This window comes from Pteropus alecto, unplaced genomic scaffold (assembly GCF_000325575.1).
Source record: "Pteropus alecto unplaced genomic scaffold, ASM32557v1 scaffold164, whole genome shotgun sequence".
NCBI classification, from domain to species: Eukaryota; Metazoa; Chordata; class Mammalia; order Chiroptera; family Pteropodidae; genus Pteropus; species Pteropus alecto.
The window spans coordinates 3,901,941-3,927,962 of record NW_006439568.1 but is presented as its reverse complement, the minus strand read 5'-3'; the positions used below and the strand labels follow the sequence as shown (position 1 = coordinate 3,927,962).

Below are 26,022 nucleotides of genomic sequence, written 5' to 3'. Positions count from 1 at the left end.
TTTATATGTCAATGGAAGGTGTGATATGACTTCACAATTGTACCCTTTAAAGGACTGTTAACACACAAATATCATCAAATACTGTAAATACAACATAGGAGTTCAGTGGAACGGCCCAAATCACAAGAAATCAGCATCTACTTTCCTTCTATAAGGCAAGGAAATTAGATAGAGAAGGGAGCTGTCTGAGAATGGAAATCCAAGGAAGAGGGGGAAGCCTTTCTCCCTAGACAAATCCTTCACAGGATCAGTCTAGTCATCCACCACTGGCCTTCCTTAGGAGCAGAGAGAAGGTCTGCATCTCTTCTGCCCACTTCTCCTTTGTGCAGCAAAGGGATTAGATTTTTTCCAAAGCAATCTTTTCCTAAGATACAAAGCGAAAAACAAGTGAAACAGAAAAGCAAGCACATGCTGGTTATTTTGAGCTGAAGTCACTTGAGAAATAGCAGGTGCAGGAAAGGCTCTCTGATCTCCCCCTTTGTACCAAAAAGCATGTTACAAAATTTCCCACAAGAAAGGTACCCTCCCTGTGCCAGAAAGAGAACAGTCTTATCACCAGGGACTGAAACTCAAGTCAAAATGACTATACAAACTCAAAATGACCCTTACTTTCCATTAGTTTCCCCTTATATTTCCTAGTCACTGTCCCATTATATACACAATTTAAGCTCCTTTTCTTACCACATCCACACTTAAGCTTTTGGGCCTAACAGTTTCCTCGGGGGTCTTCATTTTCCTTTTTGAAGACTCCCATGTACACATATACAAAATAAGATTCATATGCTTTTCTCCTGTTAATCTGTCTTACATCAGTTTAATTCTTAGGCCCAGGCCACAGAACCTAAAAAGCAGAAGTTTTGCCTCCCCTACAGAGGCAAATTCCATCTTTTTCTGGACTCTGACTCACTTCTGTTTCTTCTAAGAAGTTCTCCTTGATACTGGATGGCCTCTGTGTCTCCCACTCCCCACTCATCTAGTCACCAGCAATCACCTGCAGGGTGATTAAGATAATTAACAATATAGAAGGGCCAAAGAAAGTTCAAAATGATCCTCTAAAAATATTCAACCTGTGAGCAAGTTCCAAGAAATACAATACAATGGGGGAACTGCAGTCAGTAAAAAAATGGGCTTTGGAGTCATAATTTCTGGCATTCTGACTAATTAGCTGAATGACCTTGGGCAAATCAGTAGGCTTTCTGAGCTTCTTTTCTCACTAGTAGGGTAGACATAAATTTCTCACTAGTAGGGTAGGATGAAATGTGCCTCAAATTGTAAAATGAATGTGAAAGCATTTTGCAAATTAAAAACCTTATAAAATGTAATCATTATTATTACTGAGCATAGTACAAATTCTGTAACATGCCAACAATGAATGGAATTTTAGTCAACATTAGCATACAGGCATACCTCATTTTATTGTGCCTCACAGATGTTGCATGTTTTACCAACCGAAGGCAAGACTCTCCACCAGAAAAAGATTACGACTCGCTTTATTGCGCCGGTCTCAAACCAAATCCACAATATTTCTGAGGATGCCTATCAGAAATATTGTCATACACCTTAAATGGTTAACACTTCCAATTCAAGACTGCATTATTAAGTAGACAAATGTAAGCCTATCTGTTTATACTTAAAGATTCATGCTGCAACCGCAAAAAAGGCTAGTCACAATCCTATTTAACTTGTTCAAAATGTTCTGATCAATAAGGGATAGTATCTTTTAAATTTAAAAGTTTCTATCAGAAGTATGTCTATTAGCAAGAAACTCAAAAAAAAAGTAAAGAAATACTGTATAAAAATCAATTTCTATCCAGCTCCAGCCAAAAACAATAAACAACTCAAAAAACTAAGAAAGTGAGAGAGAGAAGGGACAGTGACGAGAAGAAAAAAAAGAGCAAAATAGAAAATTACTACTTCTGATTATGGGGGAAATTTGAGGGATTCATGTATTTAGTGACACGTCACCTTATACGGATCAGTAATATTTCTTTTCTATTCATTTTTTTCTTTAATTAGCTGGCTTTAAAAGCAGTACTAGCTTTACTGTTAAAAATTACTTCCAGTATTAATGAGGTTTATTTTTCAAAACAAAATAAGTGGAAAAAGGTTTGCAACCAAAAGAAAACCGCATCTCCGAACTGATACCTCACTGTTTGGACTCAGAGAATCATGACATATCACTGTCACCTATAAGCTAAGAATACGAAACAAAGGCGCAGCTGTGACAGCCTGCTGAAATGTGAAAAGGTTAAAGGATAATTAAAACCTGAAACTGGACGAAGGAAGTCTATACCTTAGGCCTAGTTTCTGGAACCCCTAATCGCATTGTTAATCACGAAACTTGTAACATTGAGCTCATACGCTAACTGCCAATTTTAGCCTGTGTAACCCTGCTTGCTTGCATGGCATGAAAAATAATCAATTGTATAGAAGCTGAAAATTACTGTTTGGCCATCGCCCATGGGAACACTGGCTATTGCCCATGGGAACACAGGCGATCACCCATAGGAACATAACATTCTAACAACAAGCTTTCTGCTTCTGTACTCCCCGCTTGCACACCTGACCAGTGGGTTGACAGGTAGTGAATAGGAGAGAAATAGACTTTTGTGTTTAAGACAGAATGAAGAATGGGATATAGGGCTTAAAAACCTTGTATCTTGGCATTTCGGGGCTGCTCCTTTGTACAGGACAGCTGCCGGCTAATAAACAGCCTTTGAGAGCATACTTGGTTTGGTCAATTCTATACAGGCCACAACACAGCAACTAGGAGATTTAAAATCGTTTTATACTTGCTTAGCTTTCAGATATAACTTCAAGTTTACAAGGAATACAGGAGATTAGAGAACATGCTAGACACCACCACATAGCAAACAAATTCAGAATAAGACTTCTGTGGGACAACTAGCCAAGAAGCTCCGCTCTATACACAGTAAAACTAAGCTCGGCAACACATTCAAGTTTCAGTCCTAGCTCTCACAATGTCCTCCGAGTTTTCCTAAGTACCCGGTAGTATATATTCTCACCACTTTCGTTCCTGTGGCCAAACCCATCATCCTCTCGGCCACGGAGAGGGAAAGGGGAGGAAGGTGCACGTGGGATGGAGGGAAATACGGTGACTGGCTTTTTTGTGTTAGTTTTGCTTCCTTGTTTTATTTTTAATGAATCAATGCATACAATCCTTATTACAATGTTATAAGGAGCATAAGTCATAACCATACCGCTCGTGAATTTTCAGATAAGCACACCCTTGAAGCCAGTACCTATACCGAGAACCAGAACATTACCGGCGCTCCCTTTCACTGAGAGCCCCTCCAACCTTCGAAAAGCCGGAGAGCTCGTGCTGGGCCTTCAGGCCGCGGCGAGCGACGCCCGGGAGACGGCAGAAAAGCTCAAGGATCAGGAAAGCACTCTACTTACCTACAAACTTGAAGGCACTCATGGCTGCAACCGCAGACCCTTCCCGGCGGAAGCGGAAGTGGCCGCTGGCCCGCCCCCCAGCTTCCGGCTTCCCGTTTCCCGGGAGCCCTCGCGGCCGCTGAGGGTGAGCGGGCCGTCATGGCGGTGTCGGCCTCCGCCGCCTACCTGACCCATCAGCAGAAGGTGTTGCGGCTTTATAAGCGAGCCCTCCGCCACCTGGAGTCGCGGTGCGTCCACAGGTGCGACAGGCGAACCCAGGGCGCGAGAGGTGATCCTGGGGAACCCCACGAAGGTTGAGAGGCCGGGGCGGACCGGGCGACTCAAGGTCTTCGGGGACGGAGTGGGAAGGTGGCCCCGGGCCCCACAGAGCCAGCGCATAGACCAGACTTAGTGGCCCATGGCTACGAGACCTTTAAGACTTGCTTCTCTGCCCTGGGCCTCAGTTCTCAGATCTAGTGGTCACTAAATAATAGCTGTCTTCATGACCTCTCCCTAATGTTAACAGTAATAATATGTGTATTTTTTTACTTTGGCCTTAACAACTACTCTAGGACTCAGGCACTATTTAGCTTTATTTTACAGATGTGGAAATAGAGGCATAGAGAGTAACTTGCCCAAGGTCCGCCACGGTAAGAGGTAGAGCAAGGATTAACTAAGTCTAAAGCATCAACATTCTTCTCATTAGCTTTCCTCTTTTTATCATCCAGTCCTTTTTACTACATTCATGTCCCGCATAAATCTTCACCTCCCACACAATTTTCTTTTCCTCTCTATCTTAGAACATAGTCTTAAAACATAGGTTATTTTTTCATGGCCTAGATGCAGTGCAAGGTGGGGCGACAACCCAAATGTGTGAATGCCAGTCCTCCACTTCTGTATCAGAATCCTAAAATCTCGTCCCAGGAGAAGGGCTTCTGGGAAAAACATCAAAACGATGGGAAACGGAGTAGGCCTAGAAAAGTAGATAACATTTCTAATCTCCCAAATCATTTTGGCTTAAGGGACAAATACCGGTACTTTGCCTGTTTGATGAGAGCCCGGTTTGAAGAACATAAGAATGAAAAGGATATGGTGAAGGCCACCCAGCTGCTGAGGGAGGCGGAGGAAGAATTCTGGCACAATCAGCATCCTCAGCCATACATCTTCCCTGAATCTCCTGGGGGCACCTCCTATGAGAGATACGAGTGTTACAAGGTAAGTTAGGACTATAGTGGTGGCACCTTCTGAGAGGTGGACTTTGTTTCTCCAGTTCCAAACTTGTCCTTTTAGGGGCAGCTAGAAGATTTCTTTCCTGACGGTTGTAGATACTTTTCTTCAGGTATCAGTTTTCCCTGTCCCAGATGACATTAAGACTTTTCTTTCTAAATTCAGCTCCAAGGCCTCACAGCATCTTTTTGGCAAACTAAAGTCATACATTACTTGTTAAATAACTCATCTTTGGATCTGAAAGAAAACCAGTTTGGATAGGTGCTTAGTATTTCTGGGAAACTCTAGGTAATACTTCCAAATAACAAGCCCACTCTGGATACTTAGAGAACGCAAGTCGGGGAGGGATGATACTAGTTCTTTTGTGGACTGACCTTTTATTTGTCAGCCCGAGGATCTTTTGCTCTAAGGCATTCTCCTTTATGTTGGTTCCTGCTTGTCCTCTGCTTTTCATTGCTTAGTGTCAGAAATAGTCTGATACTTGTGATGGTTATAAAAATACACCTTGAGTTTGGTCTTCTGTCACCTGAGCAGGCCCTATCAGTGGCATGTAAATGTTTCCTGTGGAATGACACCATGATTTCCTCTCCTGACAGGTTCCTGAGTGGTGCTTAGATTACTGGCATCCTTCTGAGAAGGCAATGTATCCTGATTACTTTGCCAAGAGGGAGCAGTGGAAGAAACTGCGGAGAGAAAGCTGGGAGCGAGAGGTGAGTCTTACCTGCATTTTGCCACATAGCTTGGCCCAGGTGGTCAGTACCTGGAAGGAGCTCAGGTTTTGTTCCCCACTGCAGCCGTCCAGAGTCCAGTCTGGCCCCTTGCCTCTCAGATATAGGTCACAATGTGTTCTCTTTCTTTGGTCTTTTGGGTTTTCTGGTCTCTAATTTTGCTTCTCCCCTCCTCCTCCTCCATCTTTTGCCTGACCACCTTGCCATACTGTACTATGCCTTAATCTTCCTCTCTACCAGTGCCTTGGACATTTTTCATTTTGTAATGTCCGATTTACATTTTTAAAAGTTCAATCTTGCTACAGTGTGAAGCATATATTGGAGAGGGTGCATTGAGAAGTGGAGAGATCAATTTGAGGGTATTGCAGTTTAGTCAAAAGATTGTGGCAGCCAGCACCAGGGTGGATGTAGTGAATATAGAGGGAAATAGATTCAGGATATCGTTTGGAGGGATATGAATATCGATTGGATGTGGGGGCAGGATGTGAGGGACTGGGAGGACTCAAGAATAATTTCCAGGTTTTACACTTTAATATTTGGAGTTTGGTGATAGTGTTTGAGGTACGGAAGACGGAGGGCAGGGAATGGGTATCAGGGACAATCAAGGGTTTGGTTTTACATGTGTTAAGGAATGTTAAATTTGAGAAACTTGTGAGGGATCAAATGCAGATGTCAGTAGGTGACTTTGGATATAGGAATCTGGACCTCAAAGGAGAGATTTGAGTTCAGAATAGGAATTTGTGAGTTAACAGTTGTTTTAAAAGCCACGGAAGTGGATGAGATCATACAAGAGAGTAGAGAGAGAAGAAAAGTCGCAGGAGCTCCCACTTGTAGAGATCAGGAAAAGGAGACAGAGGCACATCCAGCAAGGGGGAGGGGCAGTCAGGAGGGTGTGACAGAGTCCAGGAGAAAGTGTTTCGGGAATGGCCAGGGCTGAGTCACCTCTACTAAAAGTTGCTAAAAGGTGGAATAGAGTGAGCACTGGAATAATGTCCAAAGATTTTGGCTGCAGGAAGGGCATTAGTTGTCTTGACTAGAGAGCTTTTTCTGGAGGGATTAAGCACACCGATAACAGTGAACAGAAAGTGAGGAAGAGAATACAGGAGCGGGGAGGTAATTCTTGAGAAATTTTGCTGAGAACAGTAACTGGAGGCCAAACGATTATTTTCTATTAAGATGAGAAATAATGATGCATATATGCTGATTAGAAGATTTGAGGCGAGGGAGAAATTGGTAATGTTAATGAGAGATGGAAAGTTTTTGAGACAAGGCATGGGATCCTGACCGTGCGTGGAGGCCTTTGTCTCAGCATCTGGAAACTTGAGGTGGAGTTATTCATGGAGAGTAGGTTCATACTGCAGTTGATCCTTCCGGTAACCTCCTCTCCTCACAAAAACCTTCCTCCTTTTACTATTCTGTCTCTTCCGCATTAAACAGCACATGTGCTTAAGGCTCAGCTTAGCCACAATAGAGAACTGATTTTTCTGGAGGAGGATCTGCAAAGTAGGTCCCTCAGGTTTCCTCTTCTATTAGCACCATGATAGTCTTAGAGATCCCGGGAGCAAGCAGTTGTTGGGCAATATCAGGCAGAACTGAGCACATTTTTACATGTCATTTCATGTCATTTCTTGTCCTGGTTGTTAATTTGGGGGGCTTTAAAGTTAATATCCCTAACATATATGAATCGAGGTTTCTTACTGGTGCCTTTAGAGAACATTTGGCTGCAGCACATTGTACAGCTAGTTCAGGTCCTTTTCTAATCGTTCCTTCTTGACCCCTTCAGGTTAAGCAGCTGCAGGAGGAAACCCCGGTTGGTGGTCCCAGCACTGAAGCTTTGCCCCCGGCCCGAAGGGAAGGTGATTTGCCTCCACTGTGGTGGCATATTGTGACCAGGCCCCGGGAGCGGCCCATGTAGAAAAAAGAGAGGGAGACACCTCACCAGTCATGTTTGCAAGTGAAATATGTTACAGAAAATATACACACTTGCCCTAATAAAAAATAACTCAACATGGTATGACTGATGTGTTCTGTGGAGTAACATGCTGCCAAGTGATTGTGCCACTGTCTTAACAGTTTCCTTACCAGTCATACATGCAAAAGTATGTGAGATGTAGGTCAGGTGTGTTCTTTTCTTTCCTATTAAGTCATATCGATAGCACATTATCAGTAGGGGAAAATGATGCAGCAGAAGCAGATACAAGATTTACTCTGAAGATTGAGTTGAACAGACTCCAGTTGAAGACTCAGTTAGCTGCCATGTCTGGGAGGAACACAAAGCCCAGCAGAGAAGGTATGTTGATACTGACTTAAGACACTGTCTTGGTTTTCTAAAGGTGCCGCTGGTGGAATTTTAGTTTTGATTAAAGGGCAACTTTCTCTAAGAAGCACACATTCAACAAATAGTCTGCATTTATGAGGTTCTCTAAGGAGTGGAGCTTTGATAGTGAGATTGTGAAGGGTCCAATCTGGGATGAAACTCTTTTGTGACACTTATTTTGGAGGCAGTTTTCCAGCTTTGCTTCCGTAGCTTGGATGGTCTGCACACTCAAGGGTAAGGGTATAGCAGAATTCTTCAAATGTTGAAGAAGTTTCTTTAAAAGGTAAAGCCATTTCAAAAGCTGTCAGCCAGACCCAGCTACCTTTAGTTCTTGATAACTCTGCTACTGCATTGAAATAATTAGTTCAGGCAACTAGGGTTCTTGGGGCTCATTCATAATTATCACAAAAATAACGTTTTGTCAGTTTTCTAAGTAAGCTCAATCTGAGTCCAGTCCATCAAACATGTGATGAAGCCCTCCAACTGGATTTCAATAAGACTTGAAATACAGGACTTTTTTTTTTCCTAGTGGTTCTTTATTTATAATGTAGGCTGAAGCAATTGTTACAAGGTAGAAGGGAGACACATTACACAATTGTTATTTATACAAGTTTAGAACAAAAACCTGCACAGGGAGAGGTCAACTCTCAGTACAAACTAGCAACTAAACCACAATAATTACCTTTAGAAACGAGTTCTTTATTTTTAGCTGTGACACTGCTTTTACAATATGCAAAAACACAAACAGAACTACCCAAGGTGTTTTGTCACATTCTTTCTACACTGAATTTGGCAACATTTTATATTAAATTTCTTCAGATTATACTAACGTTTAAAAACTAAACAAGTGAAAAGCTGTACCAAGCAAGGTACAGTTACATCCATTTATTTCAAAGGTTTAAAATACCACTTTTATCTATTGTAATTACCTTGCAGTGATTTCTGCTTTTGCAAAAACCATCTCAAGCATCATATGCACAATGCATCAGCTACTTTTAGTCATCAAGATTGGTGGGCTAAACCACAGGCACTACTGTTGCTTATATTTTGTAAAAGGAGCTTGTTTTTCAAAGAAAAAAAAGCTTAAATAGTTTCTAATAATCATGCCTTTGCTTTAAAGCCATAACATAAAATGTCCTTGAGCAATCACAGCAGTGTTAAGTGTTAATATATAGAACAATGACTGTACAGGTACGTTACTCTCACATCCAACGCAGTTATGTATTAAAGCATAAGCTTATGTAATTGAGGATTATTTGAGCCAACAGAAATCTGCAGGGTCTGTGGGACCCACCAAGCTCCTATCCCTTGATAAGTTCAGTCACGAAGGAGCACTTTCCACTGACCCAACAGCTAAGGGGCTGGCTGGCTTTTTTAAACACCATCGTATTCTCCAAACATGAGCCCTCAAAATCTACAAATCTCTGTTGGCTTTGGGGGATGGGCATCATAACAAATTTAACTCTTACTTAAAGAAAAGATATAAATCCATCCCAAAAAACATTACCTAGAATACAAAAAAAGGGACAGTCTAGTGGTCAGATTCCCAGTGACAATAAATAAATCCTCCTCTCTTCAATGTTTTGGATGAAGCCAATTAAGAAAAACAAGCCCCCGGATCGGTAAACACATCGGCGAGTTGCGAGACTCCAAGCTGGTTACCCTTGTTAAATCCGCTTGAGTTTTTTCAAAATATTTGGGCTTTTCCATGCGCCCAGCCTGCTGGGCACAGTTAAGTAAAAGGCATTCGCTATATCTAAGGATTCCCTGCTGTCGTGTTTCAATGTCTTCACATTTTGAAACTGCCTTACCCTTTTGGATGTATTTGGATTTGATGAAAGTGGGTAGAACAGACCAGTAACTCAAGTGGGGGATTCTAGGTCTACCTGGTGGCAGCAGCATGCACGGGGTTGGAGGTGGGTGCTGTGTGCAGTCAAGAGGAATTGTGGGAGAAAGGAAGACCCTAAACACCCTACAGAAACAAACACTGCAGTCCAGTATGGCTTATTCGGATGCATTAACCATGAAGCTACGAGAAATTCAATCTACGAGGCTACTCTTAAATGTGACAGGATCGGCTATGTTGACAGTGTGCCCCTCCCATTGCCCTCCCCCCAATCCCAACACCGTCTACCATTTCCAGATTTACTTCACTCCGAATATTGCTCAATTGTTACTCCTGCTTTTCTCATTCAGAACATAGTATATTTAAATGAAGATTTTTTTTTAACCCTTATCCATTTTGTTTGTACATTAAAATAACTTGAACTTGCTTCTAAGCCAGACTACTATAATGCATCTAGAAAAGCTGGCAGGAAAAAAAGAGAAAAGAAAAGGCTAAGTATAGTTACCCATTTTTCTGAAATTAACTATTTTGTGGTTCCCCCACCCCGACCCCCCGCCCTTATGCATTTAAAATTTTACAAAGACTTGTAAAAAAGTTAAATGGAATTTGGCACCTTCAGAAAAATCAAAAGGGAGAACTAAGATTAAAATGTGCAGAAAGAAAACTGTCATATTTACAAATTAAAAGATCAAGGTTATGTCAGTTACGTATGTTGCTTTTAATTCTTATCTAAAGGTGTTGAGTACTTTCAAAAGAGCTGTATTCTGAGTTGCCTACAAAATCTGTTGTTTGATTATAGATTGGAATGGATCAAGACAAATTAGGTTTTATTAATGAAACAGTTCACTGCCCACTGGCAGCATTTCTTGTGAGCCTAAGAGAGCCTAAGAGAAGCGGGGTGCCGAGCGGTCGTTCGTCATGGTCTTCTTCAGTTTCACGCCCCTTCGGATGGCGTTCAGCATGTCTTCGCCCTGCGCGGCATCCCTCGGGCTCAGGTCTGCAGGGTCACTCTCCGGAATCCGGCCTGGGGAGGCAGTAGCACTGGAGGGATCCCTTTCCTGGTCTTCGGCCTCGCTTTCTGGAATCGCCTGTCTGTGCTCCTCAGGGATACTGGGCTTTGGGCCTGGAAGAGGGGGGTTGATGGAGGCTTGGCCACTCCACACTGAGGAGGGCATGCCGGTGACACCCTGGGGGCCCTCACCCACAGACGGCGACTCAGGAGTGTGCTCACCCCGCTCCTCCGGCCCATCCGAAGGGGCTGGCGACACCCCGGGGAGGTCTGGGACGGTTGGGGTCTTGACAGGGATCACGGGTGTCTTGATGGGGATGGGACCAGCTCCGATGGTCCCCCGGCGGACAGAAGGCTTCGTGGAAGGGGTCCGTCGAATGGTTGCAACCCCTGGGGTGACCATAGCAGGTCCGAGGGTGGTGGGGAGACCAGCAGTTGAGGCCGGGCGCTTGGCTTGGAACATCCGGCGGTAGGACTGGCTGATGTCACTGTTTCTCGGAATGGTGGAGGACTTGTCAAACTCCTGCTGATCTGCCTCCTGGTCCCCACTCACAGAGAAATAATCATAATCTGAAACTGATGACAGGATCTGGTCAGAAATCTCCAAGGCAGCAGCTCTGCTTTCTGACTCTTTGGTGTCGGGAGGACAAAAGGCACAAGGGTCAAGGTCCTTCACAGGCAATTTCATCCCAAGCTTTCCCCCAGGCTTCCATGCCATCTAAAAACTCCCTGGCAGGGACCCTAGTTCTGTTCGCTCATGTTGCCCTGGGCCGCGCAGCAGGCACGCACACAAATACGGTGGGGTGGTGACGAATGTAAACCTGCCGGGCTGAGGCGGAGCTACCTCTGAGCATCTCTGGGAGGAATAAAGGGGGTGAGAAAATTTCCACAACCCCTCTAGACCAGAATTCGACGCGAGAAACAAACCTCAAACAGACTGTCCCAGACCTCACCATCCCCCTAATTAACTCATCAGGTGAGGACTAGAAAATGAGCAGAGTGACTGGCAACGAGTCCATGACAACAAGGTGCAAAGCCGGTTCCATCAGTGAGGTGTGTTCACTGCCTCTCAGAAAAACAGGGCCACGGGGGACAGAGGGGCTACAGATCAAACATTTCAGCAGGTTCCTGAACGGCATCACTATTGCCATTTCGGGCCTGATAAATTCTTTGCTGTAGGCGGGGAAGGGGCTTTGCTGTGTATTTCAGGATGTTTAGCAGCATCCCTGGCCATCTACTGAAAGCCAGTAGCACCCTCTCAAGTTGTGACAGCCAAAAATGTCTCCAGACATTGCCAAATGACTCTAGGGCAGCAACATGGCCCTTCACTGGGACCTGTGTCTCAAAGGCTTTGACTGATGGACTGCAGACAGGCTTCGCCAACTATCAGAGATCTAGTCCAACTGTTAGGTGAGTGACGGCCTCAAGGCGCCATCTATGGCTAGTGTGTGTACAGGGGTGGGAGTGAGGGAGGCAGGGTTGATAGAGGATTTGGCCGGATTAAGAGATTGGGCTTTAGACTCTAACAGACCTTAGTTTTAAATTCCAGCTCTCCTCGTTCTTAGCTGTGTAAATGTGGGCGAGTCACCGAGCCTCAGCCTCCACGTATGTAAAATGGGGATGCAAATACTTATAACGTGAGCAGCTGTGAAGGTTAAATGGCAAAATAAAGTGCTCGGCACACGGTGCTAAAACACACATGCTGTCATCTTTAACAGCATCTGTCTGAATTCAAATTGGGAGGTACCCTGGACGCTGACTGCGAAAAACGAGAAGCTGCGAAAGTCCAGTCACTTCCTTAGACGGAAGCGACCTGACAATGGCTGGTCAACTCTCCAAAGCATTCCAAGATGACGAAGATGGTCCTGGAGCGGTCTACTGGCCAGGGCTCCTGCTGTGGCTAAACAGACGCCACTCTTCCGCCCCTGCCAGCAGGGAGGGCCACCCCTTTTCCTCACCTGGCACCTGCTCAGGAAGCCCAAGTGGACACCCCGGCTGCCTCGTACCTTGGGAGGGAATGGTGTCCTCGGAGCAGCATGGGGTGGTCGTCTGGGTGCTGTAGCCGCTGGAGCACTGCAGCGAGTCCCGGCTGCTCCTCTGGGTGTCAAGCTGGAGGCCCCGTGACAGAGCCAGGGCCAGTTCCTCACAAGCCTCCATCTCCTCGCCAGGCTGCAGGGTGGAGGAAAAAGAGACACAGACAAGCCACCAGGGCCATGAACCTCCTGTCCGATATCCCCAGAGCCTTTCCACACACCTCCTCCAGCGGGGGCCTCAACATGACTCCTGTTCCTGTCCCATGACCAGCACCTGTCTGTGGGCCCAGGGGCTATCAGCTGGGGTCCTACCCAGGCTCTAGAGTTCTATGAGTCTGATTACTATATATGGCTTTTGCTTGTAAATCAGGGAGTGGGGGAAAGGGGCTCCGGTCTCTCCAGCTGCAAGGCTGACTCAGCCCCCACTTGCTGCCTAGCATATGGCCACCAGCCAGGTCTACAGGGGCCCAACCAGCTGTAGAGAACAAGAGCGTCACCCTGGTGGCAGCCGACACGGTCATGCTCCGCGGTCTCTGAGCCTCGTCGGCAGCAGCAGGCGCGCCACCTGTGGCCGTGGGTCCCCCTCCGCTGGGGTCTGGCTCCCGCTTCTCCTTGCGGCGCTGGAGGGTGTTCACCAGAGGCTGGTCATAAGGTCCTGGCTTGGCCCAGTCCTAAGCAGGACAAGCGTGGTCAGGCACCAGGGCCTCCACCTCCCTGTGGAGGGTTGCGGACCCCCAGACAGCTGCCCACAGAGGGCAGGGGTCCCCTCAGGGGAAGCTAAGGCTGAGACAGGCCAGTAGGCCCCTGCTGTGCCCTCACCTGGCCCTAAAGGGAGTGAAAAACCCTTTGGGGACCCCCTTGTCGTGGGACCTCCCTTTTCCTCACATCCACCCAAAGCTTAAAAACCCTCAACAACCAGGCAGAGAGCCTGGCAGACTCTTAGTTAACAGCTGACCAGCTGTCTAAGGTGTATGAAGGCACCACCAGGTGGGGGTCGTGTCCCCAGGGACGTGGCCCTCCCCACGGCTGAAGGGACCCTCTCTCTGCTGGCAGCCCAGTGGACCTCACTTTACTGGCATAGCCACCAGGGGGCACTAAAGGAACTGCAGCCACCCTCCCTGAGGCCGAACTTCCACCTGGGGAAACTGACATCCAAAGGGCACTTCAGGAAGTGCCCCCTGATGTCCTCACACAGGAAGGGGACGCCCCGGGCTCGGCAGGAGGATCCTGAGGAGTCTGAGGGGTCCACATCACTTGTGAGGGATGAAGTCAAGCCCTGTTCAAAATGCTGGCATCCTCGGGGCCTACTCTTCAAATTTGGGGCTACCTCTCAAAATAGAGGAGAATATCCTCCTGCCATCAACTGGACTTGCTAGGAAATAATTTCAAAACTTTGTTTTTATATTAAAGCAAACGTGTTTTAATCTAAAACAACTGAGACTGAAAATCAAGTCTGGGTGTACTTTTAAAATAACACATGGTAAGTCAAAAGGTATTCGGGGTTATAGTGCTGTCACCATGGTCTGCTAAGGGCCTCAGGGGAAAAGCCGGGGGGAACATGGCTGAGGAGGGCAGTCCCTCCCAAACTGATAACAGTGACACCCCCAGGAGCCTCCTAGGAGGGCAGAACTGGGACTGTGAACTTGGAACTGATGTCCCTGCAAAGCCACATCTGGTTGTCCTGTCTAATGGGGTTAACAAATCTTCCCTAGTGGGCACCTCTCCAGTCTCAGCTCCTGGTGGAAATGTCTATCTCGGAGCGGCCGACTGCGTTTTGGTCCTCCCCAGTGGGAATTTACTTAGGGAGAGGTGTTATGGGGAAGAAGGAAGAGTGTGAAGGGAAGGGGGTGAGGGGGGACCAGGGTGAAGATCGTGGGACAGAAGGGGTGAGCACAGAGGCAATGAGAGAGGGGAGAGGGGAGAGGAGGGAGGAGGGAGGAGGGAGGAGGGAGGAGAGACACAAACCTTCCAGCTAGGGATCTGAGATGACGGGAACATGCCGGGCCCAATGGTGTAATAATGAGCGTAGTCTGGAAGGTGGACAGAGGTGACCCGAGGGAGCAGGCGGGAGGCAGGCAGGCAATGAGGGAAAAGGTTTGCCCCCATGGGCCCCACGTGGGGCTCACTTGATAAACTATAGTGAGAAAACCCATTAGACAACTGGAAACAAAACAAAAAGGGGGGGGAAAGGAAAAAATTAATACAACAGGATGAGTGCGGAGATACACGATGGCATTGACATTCGAGGGAGGGGAGACCTGAATGTTTATCATAAACAAACACAGGGCTCTGCCGCTTGCGGATGATCCATGATGCACGAGGAGAATGCGCATTTACTCGACCCCGAGTAAGTACGCAGTCAAGAAAATATTTCATCTACATTTTAGAATAATTTGGAAATGGAACACTGTCCGTAATTTGTCAAGTTCTCAATGGTTTTTGGGTATTTAAATAAAGCATCGCTTCATGGTGATAGTGATTTGCTCGTGTCATTATGCAAATTTTAAAATTCTAAAGCGTCTTCGACGGAATCTGTTCGTTCTAGGTTTCCAAAATCATCACGCTGTTCAGAAGGAGATTCCAAATCGGGGTGAGGAACGGGGGTTTGCAAACTAAAAGGTAGAAAAGCACACAGCCTCTGACACAGTAAAGTGTCACGTCCAACGGGATGGTGACGAGGAGGCCACAGTAGGTGGGGTGCTTGGGAGTGGAAGTGGGGAGATGGATGAGCACACAACACTTCTGGGAAGAAGCCTTCACACCTCCAAGTTCCCCATAGCCCTTCTTCTCCCTTGGGACGACCTCAAGGTCATTGCTTAGAGCCACACACCCACTCAAGAAAAAGCCCTCAGACTTGTCCACCCTAACCCCTATCTTGGTGTAGATTCTGAGCTTCCAGGTTCCTGTGGCTGTGACACTGGCGGCAGGCAGGGGAGGGGTGGGGAGCGGTGGAGCCACCACGCCTGGGACCCAGCCGGTCACCTTCTCTGTGGAGGCCCAGGCGCCCATGGTGGAGCCTGAGCTGACTGAGGTGGGCGAGCTGCACTCGCTCACTGACTGGCAGGTTTCAGAGGCTTCCGAGGAGGCCGAGCTAGATGAGTTCTGCAGCGGGCGGGGTGGGGACCACACGAGGGGACCAACAAAATCCAGACCACACGCCACCAAAAAATAACCGGAAATGAAAAATGAAAGATGGGGCGGGGAAGGGCACGCACAGAGAGAAAGAGACAGACAAACACATACACAGAAGAGGGAAGGATGAGAGAAGCAGAGTGTTAGGGTTATTTCTTTCCCCAAAGCTGCACCCACGCAGAAGCTCTCAAGCCCTTGAAAAGAAGGGCGAGACCCAGCAAGGTCCAGACCTCTGGACTGTAAGCCCCCCGGGACCCCAATCTGTGTGTGTCTAGTCCTGTGCTGGCACATGGCAGGTGCGCGAAATCACTGAATGGATGGGTGGCAATGGCCAGCCCTTCCATGTAAACTGGGTCCCCCCAGATGGTGCCTTGGGCCCACCTAGGTATCTGCTTTAAGTTTATTTCACTGTTAACTGCGACCTCTGGCTCATCCCATTTGTTTCATAAGGCTAGCCCTGTTGGGGTCGATGATGTCCCTGGAATTGTCCCTGGAATTGTCCCTATTTTCACTGTCCAGGAGGCTGGATTTGTGTTTCTGTCCACCCCTTTCAGCCACCAAAGAAAGAAAGGTCCCTACAAAAAGACAGAGCTCTAGATTCCCATCCTGCAGGGCCAAGGAACCCAGGGGACACTCCACACAGTGACCGGGGCTCCATGAAGTCCAAGCAAGAACAGGCTACATGGTGGACGCCTGGCTGCTCCCTGAGCTCAGTGTCTGCTTCGCAGTTCAAAATCCGAAGTTACGGATTGGATTTAAAGTTTGGATTTAAGTTCTGTTTCTGCCACTTCTCAGTCAGGAACCACGTGCTCACTCTCTCTAAACCTCAATTATTTTGTAGATTTTATATGTATACGTGTGTCTATGTCTGCGATGCTCAGTCAAGAATAAAGAAAAGTCAGCTGTCACTATCATCTACCAGGACTGTTTGTTTTGGCTCCTCTAACTCAAGCATGTTGAATTTGAGAAAAGGACCAGCGAACCACCCCAGGACCGCAGGTTCGTACGTCTTTTGACTTCTGCTCATCTTCCCTAAAGAACGCCTTGCCCTGATGGAGCCAATGGTGCCTAGAACAAGACCTGGGCCCACGTGGGCGAAGGCCCAATCTGAAAAGAGCAGAGGGGAGGAAAATGGGAGAATTCCGAGCAGACCGTCGCTTGGCGTTCATTTCTACCTGGTGTGGCTAAGTGGAAAAATGAAGGGGTCCTGCCCCTCGTAGATGTGTGGTCCCTTCCTCCCGCCCTAAACAAAGGTGATATTCCTGCCATTGGGAGATTGTATCCCCTGGCTTATGTGATTTGTGCAATTTCCTTAAATTTCCCCTCTCCCTTATAATTATAAGCAGCTATAACTTTTTTTTTTTTTTTTTTAAGATACTTCTATGAAATTCTGCAGCATCCCGAGCTTATTAAAACTACCCTAGAGCTCCTAGCCAAGCGCATCTTGGGCAGAGGCTCTCAGGTTTAAGGAGATCGCACCACGCCCCCTTCCGCCTCCCTCATCGGCCCTGCAGGCAGAAACGCTCGACCCAGCCTGATCCACACACAGACTTTGACGGGAGGGCAGAAGCGGCAGCCTGTCTTTTTTTAGAAAGGGTGTCAGTGTGCAAGACTCGGTTAATTTGTCAGTTGATTAGAAACACACGCAGAAGTATGCTGCACGTTAGGAGCCAATCCCTGCTCTCCTTCTAATCATTCACACTCCGCTTGGGAGACACGCAGGTGTAGTTGAGTGCTGCACATGGTGGGGACGGACAGGGGACAGGGGGGTGACGCCTTAGAGACCAAGCCAAAGCACCCCAGCTGGGACAAGCACATTAAGCGGAAAGCCGCAGCTCTTGGCCTAGAGCATTTCCGTCTGAAATTGAGTCTCCCAGAGAGACAGAGAGAGGCCACAGTCTCCTGAAAAACGCCAAAGGGGGCAGGGAGCCCCGAGCGGCTCTGGTTCACCAACATCGACACGTCGGGCAAGGAACCTCCTGGTCTCGGCTCCCCAAACGCCTCAGCTGCTTCTTCCACAGGAAGTGCTCCCCAAAACACTCTCCCAGAGGCACGTTATGGCCGAGACAGAGCAGAAAGGGCTCTGGACCAGGTGTCAGAAGAAACCCTTGGTTCAGGTCCTCGACCTGCACGTCACATAATTGTGCTACTCAGGCAAGTCACTTACATCTCTGAGCCTCTGTTTCTGCAACAGAATGGGATGACAATACTCCACGTGGTCGTTGGAAGGACTACACAGATAAGATATGCAGGAGGGCCTGGGATGGGGCCTGGCAACAGCAGATACTCAGTGACTGTTAGGCGAACTGGATACTTGGATAAACAAGACAAGCACGTGACCTGAGTCCACAGGATCTTGGGCCAAAGGCTGTGGTCAGCCTCAAAACGGCCACCACGCTCACCAGCAGCTGGCGCTGTGAGGGCATCCCGGATGTGCGGGTTTCCTGCTGTGTACGTGCTGTGCTGCTCACTGAATACGGCCAGCCCACTGGCACTAGGGAAGAGGGGACAGAGAGGGGAGCCCAGGAAGGATGTTCTGACGCCTGGCCCGGTTCCCGCCTTCTGCTCTGGCGGAACCCGCTGGGCTGGACTGGGCCTGGCCCCACTTAACCCAACACCCGCTTCTCCCAGAAGCAGAGCACCGACACAATCAGCTGCACGGGGTCTGCTGACTCACTCTCGTTCTCAACCCAAATTGATAAAAGGAACTCAAGAGCGACAAGGAAGCTGTTCCATGGCAGAATCTCCACCACGCGGAGAGAACCAGAGGTGGGGAGGGTGTCACCAATGTGCAAATGCCCACTGATTACAGCGTCAGCGTCATGCTAAGCCGGGCACTTCCTGGGATGCCAGACAGTGGCCGAACCTCTTTGAGTCTGTCCGCTAAAGTGTGAGAACTCCCCAATTCGGTGATGACTCAACCAGCACCACCACGAACACAAGCCGCTACCCCACCTGATAGTAGTATCACTGCCCCGGGGGAAAAAAACAGAACTAAAGGTGAGAAATTAAACCAGAGGTCTCTCCTGTCAGATGACAGAGGTCTCCAAGCCACGGTCCTTCTGTGGTTCCAGCCGTCGACGTGGGGCTGGGCACCAGGCCGACAGCGGCTCCTGCAGCCAAGGACAGGCACCCTTACCTGGTTGGGGGCCTCTGGTGGCATGGGGGATGGTGACTTGGACTGGAAGGCGTCCTGGGATATGAATCCTGAGTCGTGGGAGGACACGCTGGACAGCCGCACGGGCGCCTGCTGGGCCAGGTTGGAGCTGCGGCAGCGGTAGTGTGAGCTGGGGGAATGTGAGTGCGAGCCGCTGGACCGCGAGTCGCTGCTGTTGACGCTGTTCAGGCTGCTGTGGGGACAAGCAGAGTGCGGGCGGCACGGGGGTCAGGCGAAGGGGGGAGCAGACAAGGGGCAGAAGGAGGAGGACGATGCAGTGCCGTCCGCATCCTGCCTCGGAGAAGCGGCGCGAACGGTGAGATGTGTTTTAAAATGCCAGACTATTAAGCTAGTAAACAAAAGGTGTTGTTTTTTTTTTCCTATGTGAACAAAGGGGAAAAAACCAGCTGCCAGGATGCAGTTCTCTGATGGTGCAATGAGGTGTCCTCAGGATGGAGGCCTGTGATTCTAAAGGGTCAAGTGCTGCCCAATTCTGCTAGGTCATCAACCACCAATGCTAGGGGACTTGATGTCTTTGGCAGGAAAAGAGATGGGGCTGATCTTATCTGTCAATCTTCTCGCAGAAACCATGGCTCTAGAGCAAAACCCACAAAGGCTTCAGTGTGACCTGGATGGAAGGTGCAAGTGTCGCCCTTGGTTGGACCATCTGGGTCCAAGAGGCTTAAATCAACTCAGCCAACCATCGCAGTGTTGGTAGAGGCACCAACAGACATCTCAAGGTGATTTCATCCTAGGTGAGCCTGGTTCAAGGCCACCGTGAAGAACATCAGCTCAATGTATCTCTGCCAGTGTCTTGTTTTTTATTAACAAAGTTGATGCTTTAATGAATGGCTTTAACCTGGTCACAACTGTTTGTTTCTCTGTTAAAATATCTGTGGGCCTGGTGTTAACAGCACCCCTGGGACAAAAGGCAGGCAGCTCTGCCTGACTGAAGTCAAGCAAAGCTAAGCCATTTGCTTCCGAGAATAAACAGTAAACAGAACGTTGAAAAATGATACATACACTTTGAGTGTTCTGTCTACATCCATTTCCAGTCATAAGAAACATGCTCTACCCTCTGTGTAGTAACTCAGACCACGAGAACCAGAACAAAGGGCAGCTGCAGAAGCATCGCAAGGGGGGAAACAAACAACCCACCTTGGGGCTAGAAAGGTTATGGTTTCTGCTCCTGATCCTGTAAGAGAGTCTTGTCAAATTTTGCAAATTCTGACAGCTAAGAAGGTGGACAGGGCTCTGTGGCTGTTCTATACTGGAACTGCTCGGTGTGCATGTCCCGACAGACACAGGGGACATCGCTGCGGAGGAAATCACTGCAGCTGCAGATACTTATCACAAGTTGTGCCTTCCGCTCCCATCAGCCAGACAAGGGCATCTGGGCACTGATGCTGAAGCCACTACAACTCCACTCCAGCAAGCTCACGGCTGATGCTGTCAGCGCAACAGAATTTCCTTCTGAAACTAAAACTATAAGAAGGAAAAAATACTCATGCAGCTTTGCTTTATGCTAATGAGACAAAGTTTCTTTGGGTATCAGCAAAACAAAATGAAATACCAGCAAGAGATACATCATATACACACCCACAGACACAAGGATGACATGAGACCAACAGTACTTTTAGGGTGTAGAAGGTCAGGATGTAGCACCTCAGCTCTGAAATTCTTGCTCAGTGTCTACTGTACAAACTCAGATGTGAAACACACACAAGTGTGTTCAGAGACATAACCACACACAGATTCGGCAGACCCATCCTGCTCTTTGTGTCAATGCTAATTCACAGGAAGCGGAAATCCATTTGGCTTGGAAACGTCGAAGGAGGACATCATTAAGTCGCGTGTACAGAGAAAGATAAGTGCTGCATAATGAGATGTCCATCCTTCAAGGACAGGACAGACTTTGCGGCCAGCAAGCCAAGAATGGTCTTCTAACAGAAAACTTCTAGAAAACAGTCTTGCAGCTAGCAGAATTATTCCAGCTGGTTCTGTGTGTCAGGAACAGTACTAGCTAGGAGTGGTGGTGGTGGAGGTGGGTGACAGACCTAGGATTCCATTTACTTTATGAAACCCCGAGACAAAAACTGAGGGAAACGGATCATGAGCCACTGTCATTTCCTCCGTTTGTTTTGGCAGTGGCGTGATCGGTCTGGACAAGAGAAGGAACACCAAACGCGAATTCAGAAAGCGTGAAGATCCCTGCAGCTGCGAGAGAGCAAGCCCCAGCCACCAGTCGAAGGCCTGGTAGGGTTTTCCTTCTGACCTGGAACTAATCCGGAGACTAAAGAGTGAGACCACGATCATATGGAGTCTTTTCCGCTGACCATATCAGCATTTCCTGTTTAAAGTGAGCCATTCTAAGAGGTAAAGACTGGGCTATGGCTCACGCCCGCAGAAAGACGGAGGGATGCCTCGTCCGAAAGCAGGGGCAGAGCTGGCTTCACTTACCTGCAGACACTTGACTTGCGGGACATGGTGGTGCTGGGGGAAGAGGGTGGCGTCTGGTACGACCAACTGTAATCAGAACCTTTCAAGTCCAAAATCACCTGAGGGGACAGAGCCAGGTGGGTAAGCGAGGTGCTGAGAAGGGAAACATGGGCCATCAAATCTTAAAATCCGTAATACCAAAGTTCTACCACCATTGAGAAAGGGGGATTTTAAAAAAAAATGTGTGTGTGTGTTTTAATTAAAGAACCACACTACTAATTCATTAATGTCATAAAACATTTTTTTCTGAGGTAAGTAAAAATGTAATTAATTGGGGTGAGGGGGAAACATGAAATGTCATTCAAAAAAGAGAGGGAGAGGGAGATTTACAGTGACAGATAAACAATTCACGAGAGCCAATTACACCCAAGGCTAGAATTTACAGGATTTTTGTCTTATAGACACAAAGACAATAATGGTTTCAGGATTTGCTGATCTCACATTTTAGCCATTTGATCTGCAATGATCACTTGTGCCCTATTTGACCAGGATTTGATATTTTAAAATGTAACAGAATCAAGAGCAAATCAATTGTTTTATGGTCACTTCTGCACCTGTCTTCCTTGCTTGACAAAGAAGTACTTGAGTGTAAGGCCTACCTTTCACTCATATAGTAGGTGATCAATAAATGTCGATTTACGGAGTGAATGCATGCATGCTGTGGTCTAATAAAAGCAATTTCATAGAACGGAAAATATGAGCTCTCCAATTTGTCTCCTGCGCTGGCTCTCGAAAGAGGCAATATGAATTTTATACGAAGGGCAAAAGCCAACATGTGATTCATCAGCCATCCCCTCAAATATGTCCCTTCCCCCTTGATACAGTGTTAATGTCCCATGAACCAAATGAAGAAGCACTAACAAAAGTAATGTTTTTCATAAGTTAAGCAGAATTCTCATGCATTACTTAATTAGAACGGTTGACAATAATGACCAAGGTACACCACCGTCAGGTCCCTGCAAGAACGTATTTCTAGAGGGTAGAAGGACAAAGTGGTTAGAACACAGGCTCTGGAAACTGCCTGTTTCGAATCCTAGTTCTGCTGCTAGGTAGCTAAGTGATCGGGTGAAGTGACTGCTCGGTGCCTCAGTGTCATCTCTGTCAAATGGGGTGATAGCGAAGATCCGCTGCGAAAGAGCTTCGAACGATGCCTGGCCCACAGCGCGCATCACCCACGAGGAATGCTACATATCACAGCGTGAGACACGACAGCGATTCGGAATGCGATCGTGCCTCGAGGAACCCTTGGGATCCTGAACCTCACCTCCTGGGTTTGCTCTCCTGAGTGCTCAACCCCCGACTCCTACCTGTTCACTTGAGGAGGGCAGTTTGTGAGGGTCCATGGTCAGGCTTTTCAGATCTTCTGATATGGTCTGAAGGTGAGTTATTTCCCCCAGCATTGAGATTTCTTCTTCCTGAAGGACAGTAATTCACAACATGTTTTCATCATGAGTGATTCACTTCACTGCCTGGGTCTGACTGTTTTTGTTAGGGTCACTGTTTAACCCCTTTGACTTTCAGAACTGGTGCGTCCTTGCTGAAGGCACTATCAGCCCTTTCTTTTGGGAAATGCAAGGGACAAAGAAACCTGCCCTTATCATGGAGTGACCTGTGTTTCCTGGACAGTGGCAAACCAAAGCCAGAGCGAACGTGTGGCCCTTCCCTGCAGTGTCTGGGGGGCTAGCAGGTTGGCTCGGATGGTCCGCCTGTGTGTTCTCACACTGCTGCAGCAGAGCCCCCTCCGCGGGCTGAGGCTCTCCTCTGAAGTCATTCAGCTTCAAGAGATGACACGATTTGGAGATATTTTGGTCCAGATCTGATAGATCTTTGAGACAGCACGTGTGTTCAATAGAGATTAACTGCTCCCCTGCCCCCCACTTTCTTTCTTGTTTTTTTTCCCACCGGCTTAATAAATGGCGAGCGGCAGGAAGAGGGAACGACGGAAGAAACTGTCATTCGCTTTACCAAACTGCAGAGCTGGGGCTGTGGCCCCGGCAAGGAGGGCCCACGGAAAAGCACTGCGCTCAGGGGAACAACTCACACTCGGGCACTTTGCCGGGGTGGAGGGAGGTGAGCTGCTGTCTTCATATCGGCTTTAAGGAGGTCCCCGGCAGAAGTTCTCAATTACGGTATGCAAACGATTTACTTAAAAATTAAACCGGATTTGATTCATCGAGGTTCTTCCCATATTCGTCTCACAGTCACTCCCTGGTATTCAGCTTGGCCAGTGGGTCTCAAAGTCACCAGGAGGGCTTATTTCAAACACAGGTGACCGGGTCCCCATCCCCAGAGTTTGGCATTCAGTAGGTGTGAATTGGGCTGGAGACTGCATTCCTAAGCAGTCCTGGGCTAGGAAGCATACCTTGAGAACCACTCTGCTAGGCCCTCTTCGTTTGGGGAGAAAAATGGAGCAACTGGCACTAAGAACCGTGAACAAGCAGTGGGCCAGGCAGCCACCAGCAACTCGCAGAGCAGCGCTGGCCCAGAGAAGTGCTTAACAGATCATGATTCCTGTCATGATTCCTGACACAGCAGATTCCCAGTGACTCGACGACGGACAGATAAATAAAGGAGGTAAATAAATAAGGAAAGTCTCCTCTAAACTGGCCCTTCTGGACTTCTGGAATGTTCCACTAACTTACAATCACCGGCCGCAGCATTGAGATGAAGGTGCAGAACCGACCGCGTTCTTCAATCAAAGCCTTCCGGACCGCTTGCTTTTCTGTTTCCTCCAACAACAGGTATTTATCGTTGACGTCTTGGAGGGCGCTGTCCAACTGGGGCTGGATGTCACCTCTCCCTGCAAACAGAACAGAGACCCAAGTGTGGCTTGCTGAAACACCAGCTGCTCAACGAACCGCCCCTCTTCCCTGGGCTCCTTGCTGGAGCGGAAACCACAATTTTCTGAGCTTAAAAACGTTATTTATTTATACTCAGAGAGGATTTAAGGTGGCTGTGTTTCTAGGACCAGCCATTTCCAATTTCCAGTGCCTGAAGGGCACACTGATCCTGGTTTATTCCTGACAAGAAAGATTCCCTGGGGTGACTCCTTCCGACTTGCCTTCTGCCAACAAAACCCCAGGACGTGGCAGTCAGACCGTATTCTTTCCTCGTAGAAGATTCTGTAGAGGCTAAGGGATAGATGAGCTGAAGGCCTGTGGATGGCTCCAAAAACAGACGTGAGCTAGCTTTGCTGGGTCAGCCTCAATCAAAGAGCCTCTGTTTAGACAGAAGTTTCTGTCCCTGAAGACAACGGTGGCAAGTGTCAGCTCTCCTGGCTCTGCAGGGGCCCTGGCACTCCTGGAAGTTAGTTTAATTCTCAGCAGAGAGTCCTGACTGCTCTTCCTATAAAACAAGGCCAGCAATAAAACCTACAGCAGACGTCCTGAAACCCGAGGGTGGAGTCAAGGGGCCAGGCCCACAGACCCCCGTTATGGGGAGACAACCATTTCTAGAGTTTAAGGTAGGGTGTTAACCTTTTAGATAGCTCTGGACCTTGCTCAGCAAACTGTCTCACAATGAGGCTTTTACGAGAACACCCCGCACCCACCCTCTGTGCACCGGCCGCACCTGTGTTGCTACGAAAGCAGAGTCGCTGGGTTGAGGACTCTCCGCCCGGGACTGGGAGCACTTACAGTCGGGCCCTTTAGAGAAAAGCCCGCTGTGCTAGAAGGTAAACACGGGCAAACAGGCCGCGTCGGAGGGAACGGCGACTGCAAAGCTGATCTGCGGGTGGGGACGAGAGGGTGACCACCTGGGACACCGGCTCGTGGGCTTCCATGCTAGGATCTCGTCACTGAGCCAGAGGATGGGTTCTAAGCTCCTTCGAGGCAGGCACTGGGACTCGGCGAGGCCCGCCCCCGGCACGATGACCAGCATATGCAGCAAGTGCTCAGTACGTGTTCAATTGTTTCATACACAGAATATTAGCGATGGACGGTCATCCAAGCCTAGCTGCTCGTGTTCTAGTAGGGGCCAAGGCCGAAAGAGGGTGAGGGCCGTGTCCAGGGTCAGTCAGGGAAATGCAGAAAGCCAGGGCGGAGCCCACATAGCCTGATCCCACCGTCCCGTCTTCTCCCTGCCTCCTCGAGCTGACGAATGAATCCCACCCGCCTCCTACAAAGGCGTCTGGCCGGTCGCCATTTACCCCTCCTAAGAATCACACAGAGAACTTCGAATGCAACACATCGTTTGGTTTGAAAAAGAAAAAGATCGGGGAAAATTGCCTTGAATGTAGGAATATGTTCCGTATTTCCTTTCATAAGCAGATGAGAAAGCTTAATGTGGAGCAAGAGGCCAGACCTCAAGAACAGCTCAACAGAAGAGGTCGTTGGATTTTATTAGGGAAAAGTCATTTCTGAGGCAAGGATTAAGTTCTAAGGTTGCATTAAGGGAAAATCGTATGGGGTTAAAGGTCATGCTTGAAAATGCCTTAGAGGGCTCATAAAGTACAGTAAACACTCTGAATGTATAATGCATTAGTCAGGTGAGAACACGTGCAGGATGAGGACAATGAGCAGCACTGAGTTCCATGGAGGGGTTCCATCCAACAATCACGTCAAGTAAGAATTTGCCGTTCGGGAAGTTTCCCTGTATTTTCAAGGTGACCCTTTCACCCGTTCCTCCATTTAGTCACCACCTCTAGATAATCCTAGCAGTTCCTCTGTTCTCCATT

At 48.0% G+C, this 26,022-nt stretch overlaps 3 protein-coding genes across 22 annotated transcripts in view; 1 reads left to right on the top strand and 2 right to left on the bottom strand.

Annotated features, from left to right (window-relative positions):
• Positions 1-3,509, bottom strand: part of TATDN1 (TatD DNase domain containing 1) — a 28,254-nt gene extending 24,745 nt beyond the window's left edge. For 4 of the 14 annotated variants that reach the window (XM_025050081.1, XM_025050080.1, XM_015592980.2 and 1 more), the window contains exons 1-2: positions 3,421-3,479; positions 1,408-1,536 (exon numbers count right to left, since the gene is read on the bottom strand). Coding sequence is in view for 2 of the 14 variants with exons in the window: in XM_006916566.3 (XP_006916628.1) it covers positions 3,421-3,442 (22 nt within the window). In the remaining 12 variants the exon portion in view is untranslated. Of the gene's footprint in view, positions 1-907; positions 992-1,407; positions 1,537-3,420 lie in introns of all 14 variants that reach the window. The other 10 variants (XM_025050078.1, XM_025050077.1, XM_025050079.1 and 7 more) reach the window with 6 other exon arrangements.
• On the top strand, positions 3,485-7,368 carry NDUFB9 (NADH:ubiquinone oxidoreductase subunit B9). Of its 2 annotated transcripts, none has more exons than XM_006916565.2 (4): positions 3,485-3,659; positions 4,422-4,614; positions 5,223-5,336; positions 7,138-7,368. In XM_006916565.2, the coding sequence occupies exons 1-4, from the start codon at positions 3,559-3,561 to the stop codon at positions 7,267-7,269; spliced, it is 540 nt and encodes a 179-aa protein (XP_006916627.1). In that variant the 5' UTR covers positions 3,485-3,558; the 3' UTR covers positions 7,270-7,368. The 2 variants fall into 2 exon arrangements, with proteins under 2 accessions (XP_006916627.1, XP_024905853.1); XM_025050085.1 differs by having other exon boundaries at positions 3,508-3,647.
• Positions 7,369-8,185: 817 nt separating this feature from the next.
• The window catches only part of MTSS1 (MTSS1, I-BAR domain containing), a 146,481-nt gene continuing 128,644 nt past the window's right edge, over positions 8,186-26,022 (bottom strand). Inside the window, exons 7-15 of one of the 6 annotated variants that reach the window (XM_015593025.2) lie at positions 23,990-24,147; positions 22,655-22,762; positions 21,309-21,406; positions 18,831-19,041; positions 14,525-14,719; positions 13,057-13,230; positions 12,533-12,695; positions 10,719-11,156; positions 8,186-10,640 (exon numbers count right to left, since the gene is read on the bottom strand). In XM_015593025.2, the coding sequence (XP_015448511.1) occupies positions 10,402-10,640; positions 10,719-11,156; positions 12,533-12,695; positions 13,057-13,230; positions 14,525-14,719; positions 18,831-19,041; positions 21,309-21,406; positions 22,655-22,762; positions 23,990-24,147 (1,784 nt within the window). In that variant the 3' untranslated portion in view covers positions 8,186-10,401. Of the gene's footprint in view, positions 11,157-12,532; positions 12,696-13,056; positions 13,231-14,524; positions 14,720-15,541; positions 15,662-18,830; positions 19,042-21,308; positions 21,407-22,654; positions 22,763-23,989; positions 24,148-26,022 lie in introns of all 6 variants that reach the window. The other 5 variants (XM_015593026.2, XM_015593024.2, XM_015593028.2 and 2 more) reach the window with 5 other exon arrangements.

Coding starts and splice junctions, on each gene's coding strand:
- NDUFB9 (XM_006916565.2), top strand. CDS start 3,559: ATGGCGGTGTCGGCCTCCGCCGCCTACCTGACCCATCAGCAGAAGGTG. Junction 3,660..4,421: donor GAGTCGCGGTGCGTCCACAG/GTGCGACAGGCG, acceptor TTTTGGCTTAAG/GGACAAATACCGGTACTTTG. Junction 4,615..5,222: donor AGAGATACGAGTGTTACAAG/GTAAGTTAGGAC, acceptor CTCTCCTGACAG/GTTCCTGAGTGGTGCTTAGA.